This window comes from Notolepis coatsorum, assembly GCF_963971535.1.
Source record: "Notolepis coatsorum genome assembly, chromosome: 9".
Lineage (NCBI taxonomy): Eukaryota > Metazoa > Chordata > Actinopteri > Aulopiformes > Paralepididae > Notolepis > Notolepis coatsorum.
In genome coordinates, this window is record NC_140173.1 from 56,845,586 (window position 1) to 56,854,718 (window position 9,133).

General features: G+C 40.7%; 1 protein-coding gene across 1 annotated transcript; it reads right to left on the bottom strand.

Moving 5' to 3' along the window:
• Window positions 1–4,833: 4,833 nt before the first annotated feature.
• On the bottom strand, window positions 4,834–7,574 carry nkx3.3 (NK3 homeobox 3). The gene is made up of 2 exons (XM_084321322.1): window positions 7,061–7,574; window positions 4,834–6,326 (listed from the first exon to the last, which is right to left on the bottom strand). Exons 1-2 carry the CDS (start codon window positions 7,392–7,394, stop codon window positions 5,821–5,823), a joined length of 840 nt encoding a protein of 279 aa, XP_084177448.1. The 5' UTR covers window positions 7,395–7,574; the 3' UTR covers window positions 4,834–5,820.
• Window positions 7,575–9,133: the final 1,559 nt, after the last annotated feature.

Here is a 9,133-nt window from a genome sequence, read left to right on the forward strand (position 1 = left end):
GCTTTACGAGCCTCTTCATGCCAGGCTGCAGCACGAAGGCTCAGGCCGTGACTCCCTCTCAGGGGCGAATGTTTACATACTTGTGCATTACATATTTATACATAAACACAGACACTCTCTCTTCGCTCGCTCCCGCACTCACTGCAGCCCCGTCCCACCGCAAGCCCAGTGAGAGAGGCAGTGGGGTCGTGACCTGTAGCTGGAAGTCCACGTACGGGAGAGAGAATACTAGGGCAGTGGTCCCTAAATGTTTCCTCATGTCAGTGACCCCCGAATAGATCCAGATTAGGCTACGGTTCCCCACTTCATAATGCTTCGCCCCAGGGGACCCCCATCTGGGGGAGATGTGATTTAGTACAGAAATGCATAACTGTCTACTGCAGGTTGGGAGATGATAATAGTGGAGAGAGTGAAACCATATGATCAGAATAGTCATTCTTACACATTTTCTCACTGGGCTAACTTCTAGTGAATTAAATAATAGTGAAATGAAACCATTTCTGGTTGGCTTGAGGACCCCCAGGGATCCCCTCGAGGATTTTGGGAACCCATGTACTTGGGAATCCGCTATTACAGTTGATAAGACCTGTGTTGTGGATTGAGATACAGCCCTCTGTGCTGATGGTGTGGGGAGGTGCTGCAGGTATTGTACAGAGAGGTGTTGACCCACTTTCATGGCTGTTGCATTCAATTGAAATTGAAGTGCTGCTGGTGCTTCCACTGTCAGTCAGGCAAGTGGACAAATGTGGGACATCCTAGATTAGACTGACACTTTGTTGGGAAAGGCTAAATAGTCTGGGACATCCTAGATTAGACTCTGTTGGTGAGTGGAGTTAAATTATTTAGAAAAAAAAATAAAAAATTAAAGGGGCATTTCACCAGAAAATAAACAATGCTGATTCATTTTGCACATAGTCTGTGTTAATTGCAGCACCATGGAATGGTAAATAGCAATACCTTGTCTTATAGAGACTGCTACCTTATAATTTACACAAAGATTCAATGTCCCTGATTACATCACTGGTGGCCATATTCAAACTCATTTACTCTCAATAACTGTCAAACTAAATGAATGTGTTTGGAGTTTTTTGGGGATGTGTGTGTGAGATTATGTGTTATAAATCAGCATTGTTTTTCGTTTTTTTTTGTGAAGTGCACCTTTAATGCTAATAAATATGCAATGACAGAAAATATACATCACCCTCTTTAGAAGTCCACATAGGCTATATCATTCATATGGCCTTGGAACAGCCCCAATCAGCATGCATAACTGCCCCGAAGCTGTAGACGTTGGGGGAGAAAAAACTGAACTGTTTCAAATAATATATTTTTTAATGTACCCTCATCCTCAGAACACGATCCTGTGTACTGTCATGGTCACTTTCCTTAATTTGGTGCCATTCATTTGGAACTGCAAATCAATGTCTGTACTTACCTGCACATAGTCCTTTACTATATCTATATATCTGTACATATCTCTTACTATAGTTACGCTGCTGACCAGTAGTAGTCATATACTGTCTTTATTTATTATACTATAACTCTGTACATATATCTGATTACTGTAGTGCTACACTAAGTAGTACTAATTTGTATATTTTATACCCAGTTTAATCACCGGTACATTGTATATTGCTGTTACACTTTACTGCTACATTTGCACTCTGGTTGGATGCCGAACTTCTTTTCATTGTACTGTACTTGTGCTGTAATCTAATCTAATGACTCATTCCAAAACTGAGATCAATTCAAGCTGTAGTCTCTTAATTTACAAAGACTTGTTCATTCTCTCAAAACACCGATTTACCTTCTACACCCAATTACTCCCCACCACAGATACACCCTGTGTGTATCTGCCAATAATAAGATCTAACTGTGACAGACGTCCTCGTTAGTCACAGGTGGAGGGGTCACAAAAGAGCCCTGTTTTCACTCTGTCCCAGAAAGTTATTGTGTACAATGCCAGCCACTTGTGGCAGCTTTAGAGTGGTTAGTCTGATCTAAGAGAGATGAATGGAGCTTGGGCTGCTGCCAGGGTTGGGCAGAAGGTGAGGTCCTCTCTGCCAAGCAGGTTGTTGTGGGGGTGTGGGGGGGATAAGTATCTGTTCGCTGCTCCTTTGAAGTGACAGCCTCTTTGATATTGTTATAATGGTATCACACCGGGTTCATACGGATGGAATCCAACCGACCCTATATATATGATATTGTTTAAAAAAAGAAATTAAAAAAATTTATATTCTTTCCAGATATCTTATATTCTATTTTATTTTATTTCTATTACTATTACATCCTAGCCTATATAGAGTCGTCAGGCGTCTATATTTGTAAAGAACGATGACGCTTACGAAAGCGATATTAAATAGTCAACACAAATGCCACGCCTCACACAACATTTCCCCACATAATTCTAGGCGCACAGAAAGACTCCTCCAGTCTGGGAATATTCCAGCCAGGGGTTGCCTGCCGCTGCGTGCTGGACGGCATCCTGCAGCCCACTTTCCATTTGGCAGTCGACCTCAGCTGGCTTATAAACACAGATGGTTAACCCTTTCACTACCACACTGCCAAATGGTTAACCCTTTCACTACCACACTACAGACGGTTAACCATTTCACTACCACACTGCCAAAGGCTTAACCCTTTCACTACCACACTACAGATGGTTAACCCTTTCACTACCACACTGCCAAAGGGTTAACCTTTTAACTACCACACTACAGACGGTTGACCCTTTCACTATACCACACTGCCAAAGGGTTAACCCTTTCACTACCACACTACAGACGGTTAACCCTTTCACTACCACACTGCCAAAGGGTTAACCCTTTCACTACCACACTACAGACGGTTAACCATTTCACTACCACACTGCCAAAGGGTTAACCCTTTCACTACCACACTACAGATGGTTAACCCTTTCACTACCACACTGCCAAAGGGTTAACCTTTTAACTACCACACTACAGACGGTTGACCCTTTCACTATACCACACTGCCAAAGGGTTAACCCTTTCACTACCACACTACAGACGGTTAACCCTTTCACTACCACACTGCCAAAGGGTTAACCCTTTCACTACCACACTACAGACGGTTAACCATTTCACTACCACACTGCCAAAGGGTTAACCCTTTCACTACCACACTACAGACGGTTAACCATCTGTAGTGTGGTGGTGAAAGGTTAATCTTCTGTAGTGTGGTAGTGAAAGGTGTAAGGCCTAAACTGAGTGTTCATCTCATTTAAAAAAAGAATAATAATAATAAAAAATGTTTTCATTTTCTTATCAAGCACTGGGGCTACCAGCGAGATGAGGGCGTAGTCTGTTCAGCAAAACATGATTAATGTGCTGTGTCTTCTTCTGTAGCCTGCACCGAGCAACATCTACATGGTCTATTGAGCCTCTCTGACTCATGTAGGCCTGCCTGGGACACTTCAGCACCAAAAACCCCAGACCGCAGGATCAACAACAGCATAGGAGCCTAAAGAAAACCATGGAATGTAGATATATAGGCTATGGGTGGTACAAATATAGTTGAACTTGTCGATTCAATGTGCCTTTTATCTTTTAATAATTGCATTGTTTTCTCCCATCTGCTTAGATAGAGTGTAGCCTAATTTTATTCTAAATTGAGTTATAGGTGCAATTTAACTTCTCAATATCTGTTTTATCTTGTGACAAAGTTTCAGAGTTCAATCTTGCTCTGTTTTTAGAGAAAATGGGTATAAAGCATTGCAGTAACTACAAAATCACTGGATAAAGAACTTATCTCAGTTTCACTGTTTGCATAGGGGTTAGCTTCTGCAGGGCAGTTTATGTGTTATATATAGACCTAAAATCTTCTAAATTAATTTAGTCATAATTAACGTATGCACTTTTCATGCCTTGCCAAATCACAAATTACGCCATTGAATATAGAGGTTATAGGCCTATAGCAAAATGACCATTTCACAAATGTGTTTCATTATCTGTCCAATATCCATGTCAAATGTTTCTATATGCACCACATCTCCAAGGTGTGGTCAAGCCAAATAAACCAAATAATTATGCAATTGAACTGCGGTTTGAAGGGAAACTCCACCCAAATGAAGTATCCCATTTCAATGAATGTGTTTATACTCTCTCCCAAAGCCAGAAACCAGAGAAGTAAGATTCATACTAACTGTAATCAGGTATCAAATCTGGAGCTGCTCCATTGACAATGAATGGGAGATTGGTTTTGTGGAGAATGTCTGTTTTCTTTTTTATATACCCAAATGAGCTTCATTCTCTATAATGTTCTCAGTTCTGAAACAGAAAATGTACCCGTATATACTCTGAACATTCATCCAGGTTCTCTCAGTGTCATCTATAAAATCTCTCCCAATTCAGACTTTATACTTGATGACATCACAAGTTTTAATTTTAGCACTCTAGTTTTTGTAATCGGTAGAAACTTGTTCATATGCACTAATATTTTTGGACTGTTGCAGACTAGGAATAACATTAATTATTAAATTGGGCGTAGTTCCCCTTTAATGACAGTGTAGAATGTGCTTACATTTTTGCACATACATCTCATCAATTATATATACAGTATAATTGATGAGGTGTATTTGCAAAAATTGGATGTGTTTCTCGCAGCAGGGTCTCATTACTCATAAGGTTTGTATCACTTCTCAAATATATCACGTTGAAACTATCTGCAAACAGGTTCATACTGCATTCTCGTGGAATTGTATTGCTTGTGTAAAATCTTCCTATATAAGTAGAACTTGATGGATACAGCCTCAGTATGAGTGTGTAAATGATATACTCGCAGTTTTATTAATAATTTGAGGTATGTCACATACAAGTGTTGTAGTTTATTACAGCGGGTTTAATGGATCTACTTAAGTTCAGTGTTTCAATAAATCAAACTAAATATAATCATATTTGACTTAAAGTTTAAATAGGTCCACAATTGAAGCTTTGGGAAGAAAGGAAAATGTTATGGAGGGAGATTTGAAAATGGCAGCCTCAATAACCTGTTATCGCCTCTGATAGGCCTCCGATATAGCGCTTACAATTTGCATAATTCAAACTCTCTAAACGTTACTTACGTGAGTGTACAGTGTAGACTTCTTTGGAACTCGATTTGATTTAATTTCCATCTAATTGTTGTGACTCAAGTCTATAGATAACAACGATAACCCGAATGAGTCCTGCCTATTACGTTTAAATTATTGTCTCAATAGAGCACTTCCATGTGAAAATATGTTTACAAATTAGTGCAAAATGTTTATTATAAAAATTCCAAAGGCTGACAGATTGTTCACTGCGTATACAGCTCGTGAACATTTGGGCGCAATTACGCATGGAATATCTGTAAAGAAAGTCGATGTTGACCTCATAAGTTATACACGCTATATGGGCCAACCTTAATGAAAACTGCAAATACGTTGTTAGGCCGCATGGGCTGGGATAGTGCACTGTCTCACAAAAGAGCACTCTGCGTAAAGAGGGGAAGACAGTGGCTCGGGAGGTAGAGCAGTCTTCTGGTAATCCGGAGGTTCCCGGTTCGATTCCCGCTCCTCCCGGGCAGCGTGTCGAAGTGTCCTTGAGCAAGACACTTAACCCCTAATTGCTCCTGATGAGCAGGTTGGCACCTTGCATGGTTGCCTCCGCCGTCGGTGTGTGCATGTGTGAGTGAATGTGTAAAATGTGAGGAACTAATTGTATAGCGCTTTGGATAAATGCAGTCCATTTATTTATTTATGTATTTATTTAAACTACATGTAGAAGAAACACAGAGTCTATAGTCTTTTAAGCTCGTATTTATCAAGGGCCTTGGGGGGCGCTAACGCATCCCTCGTGAGATCCATGGCTGGAAGCAGTACAGGTAGGGAGGGTAGTACTGGTAGGCCTGATATAGAGGTATGGTCGTGGGGGTGGCTAGTTCGCTCGCCTGGTACTGTTTCTGATTGTCCTTCACCAGCACCTTCACCGCCACTTTCTTTGGCATCACGCTGACCACCGAGGCGGCCAACTCCGCCGCCATCTGACGCCGTTTGGTTTTATATCTCCGGTTCTGGAACCAAATCTTCACTTGTGTCTCGGTGAGTTTCAATGCCCCGGCCAGGCCCGTGCGCTCCGGACCGGACAGGTACCGCTGCAGGTCGAAGCGGCGCTCCAGCTCGTAGATCTGCGCGTGCGAGAAGGCCGCCCTGGAGCGCTTCTTGCTGCTGCCGGACCTGGACTGCTGCTCTGCGGGTCTGATGCTGCCGCCGATGTCCCTCTCGTCCTCCTCGTCACCTTCGTCCTCGTCTCTCTGCCCTTTCAGACCAGGGAGCTCCCCTGCACTGGCTGTAGAATGACATTGGAAATTGAAATTGAAAACAGTCTATCTTTTTTATGCTTCAAATAACTATCGTTCTATATGCTTCAAATAACTGGCTATATTTGTATGCTTCAAATAAGTAACTCTTTTTACGTTTCAAATATATGCTTCAAATAACTAGGCTATGCTTCAACTAACTATATATTTTTGTATTATTCAAATAACTAGGCTATCTTTTTATGCTTCAACTATAGGATATTTTTATTATTATTTAAATAACTAGGATATCTTTTTATGCTTCAAATAACTACCCCTCAGGGTTCCACTTCCACGGTCCACCAAGTCCTCGGAGTGACGTTTCCGCAAGCACTTGTACTGGCTCTTATGACTTCATAAAGTCATATAGTCATCTGAAAACGGTTATGCATCTGTTTTATGTCTCCCCGCTGAAAGCATTATTGGGAAGGGGAAAAAACTACACAATCGTAATTCAAATAGGCAGCGTTTTCATAAAATGAGGAGTTGTAACTTTGAGGAATTGTGACTTTTTTGTTTCCATGCAGGAGGATATGTCAAAAAGGTCTAAGTGCTCTTGTATAAATCAAGGCAGTGTGGTCTTATATTATAGCAGGGCCTAAAGGTTATATACCACAAGCTCGTGATCTACTTTTTTTTCTCCTTTTCTTTTGACCGATACTTCTTCTGTAGACTTACGATAAGAATAAGAAAAGTTCCATCTCTCAAAACATAAATAAAGTACCTTCTCCGTGTGCAGTGTAGTGGTCCACCTCCTCGCCTGTGGATTCCTCACTGCAGCAGGTCTCGGACGGGGGGTTCCTGCCGGGCAGATGGGACTGGGAAGAAGGAACTATTTCCAGACGGATGCTGCCGCCGTTGTGTCCTTGTCGACGGGGGAAAGCCGAGACCCTCGCGCCTCTCTCCCGGTTGTCCGCTCCGTACCCGCCACAGTGCCCGTTATTACAGGTGGCTCGCTTTGACGCGCAGAGCTCCGCTAGTCCCCTGGCACTCGGGGTCGCCCCTCGCCGGGTGAGGATGTCCGTGATGGAAAACGAGGAGCAGCTCAGCAGTGTCATGGCTTTAGGGGAAACGTAGTATATCGGACCCGGGATTCCTATTCACACCCACGTTTGATTTATGAGCCCGCATCCAGAGAGATCCACAGAACCCTCCTGATTATTGATCCAATTGCTCCCTGCTCTTTCTGTCGATCGTTAGTCGAGGTTGATTTAATTGCGGTGAAGTCTCTCCTGTCTGCTAATCAACAGCCGATGTGTCAGAAGCTGTCAAGGGTGCATTAGAATTCTCACCCCAGCAGCTAAAGAAGCAGCTGATAGGCTGCCTGTCCCTGTTGGCCCCGCCTCCTCCGGACCGCCCTCCACCATGCGTCTCGCACGAAGATTCACAGTATAGCTTAATTCAGCATTCCGAGGTGATTTTGATTACATCATGACAAGGGGAATGGATTTGAAGGAAAATAAACATATGCTACGACCGACATAAACTAACATAACTTATCATATGAATTATTATTATTGTTATTGTTGTATACATTATTAGTAGTATTATTAGTATTATCAGTATCATTATAGTATAGTAGTAGTAGTAGTAGTAGTAGTAGTAGTAGTAGTAGTAGTAGTATAGTAGTAGTATTTATTTATTTGTTTATTTATGGCTGCCATTGCAATTCACTTTCTGAGTGGGCCTATTTTATTACTTTTCTGCATGTATAAACGTGGTGTTGGCTTAGTTTTTAGTTAAGGAACGCAAAAACAAAATGTATTGTGTGATCCATAATACCTGAGTATAGATGCAGTACGATCATATCTTGCAAAATAGCGTTCAGCACTGAGCTTGTTTAGTAAAAACCACACGTTCTTCGTCTCTGGCATTTATTTAACTATATTTTCAGGGAGAAAATCCAATGCGTAAAATGTGCGTAAAGCGTGCGTAAGCAGCCTTTCATCTAGTGATGTTGGCTTTAAATAGGCTAAATATACCACTCCAATAGTATATTTATGTCGTTTTGTGTATAACGTGAAGTATATTAGCAGCCATATTATTATTATTTCCTACTTTATATTATAGAACGACTACAGAATAACTACAATTTCAATTAAATGACATTAGGCTAAATTATTTCTAACAATGGTTGAGTTTTTATTTTAGCGAATACAATACGTAGCCAGTGGGTTTATAGCCAGATCTATACGGGCTATAAAGTGTAGACTATGGCCCATGAAGACCGTCATAATTGGTTTGCATTCTAAAGTTAACCATTCATCTCGCGCCACTAACCCCAGACGTAAATGCACAGTGTAATCCAAGAGGCATATTGTGAAATTATCGTTGAGATTGATAATGGATCTCGAATCCTATATAGTCTTCATCAACCAGAGCAAGTACAACATGAAGTCAGACATATGGACGGAGACAAGACTGTGTAAGTAGCGCCACTTTGTGGCCATGTGGAAAAAAGAAATCTCTCTCTCTCTCTCTCTCTCTCTCTCTCTCTCTCTCTCTCTCTCTCTCTCTCTCTCTCTCTCTCTCTCTCTCTCTCTCTCTCTCTCTCTCTCTCTCTCTCTGCTATCAATAATAATAAAAAAAATTATAATATCTCGTCATTATTGTTGTTGTTATTATTATTATTATTATTATTATTATTATTATTATTATTATTATTATTATTATTATTATTATTATTATTATTATTATTATTATTATTATTATTATTATTATTATTATTATTATTATTATTATTATTATTATTATTATTATTATTATTATATAAAACAATAATACAAATAAACACATA

Excerpts from the sequence above, each read along its gene's own strand:
- nkx3.3 (XM_084321322.1), bottom strand. The coding sequence starts at position 7,394 with ATGACACTGCTGAGCTGCTCCTCGTTTTCCATCACGGACATCCTCACC. Across the intron at positions 6,327-7,060 it reads CTACACTGCACACGGAGAAG|CCAGTGCAGGGGAGCTCCCT; the intron begins GTACTTTATTTA and ends GTCATTCTACAG.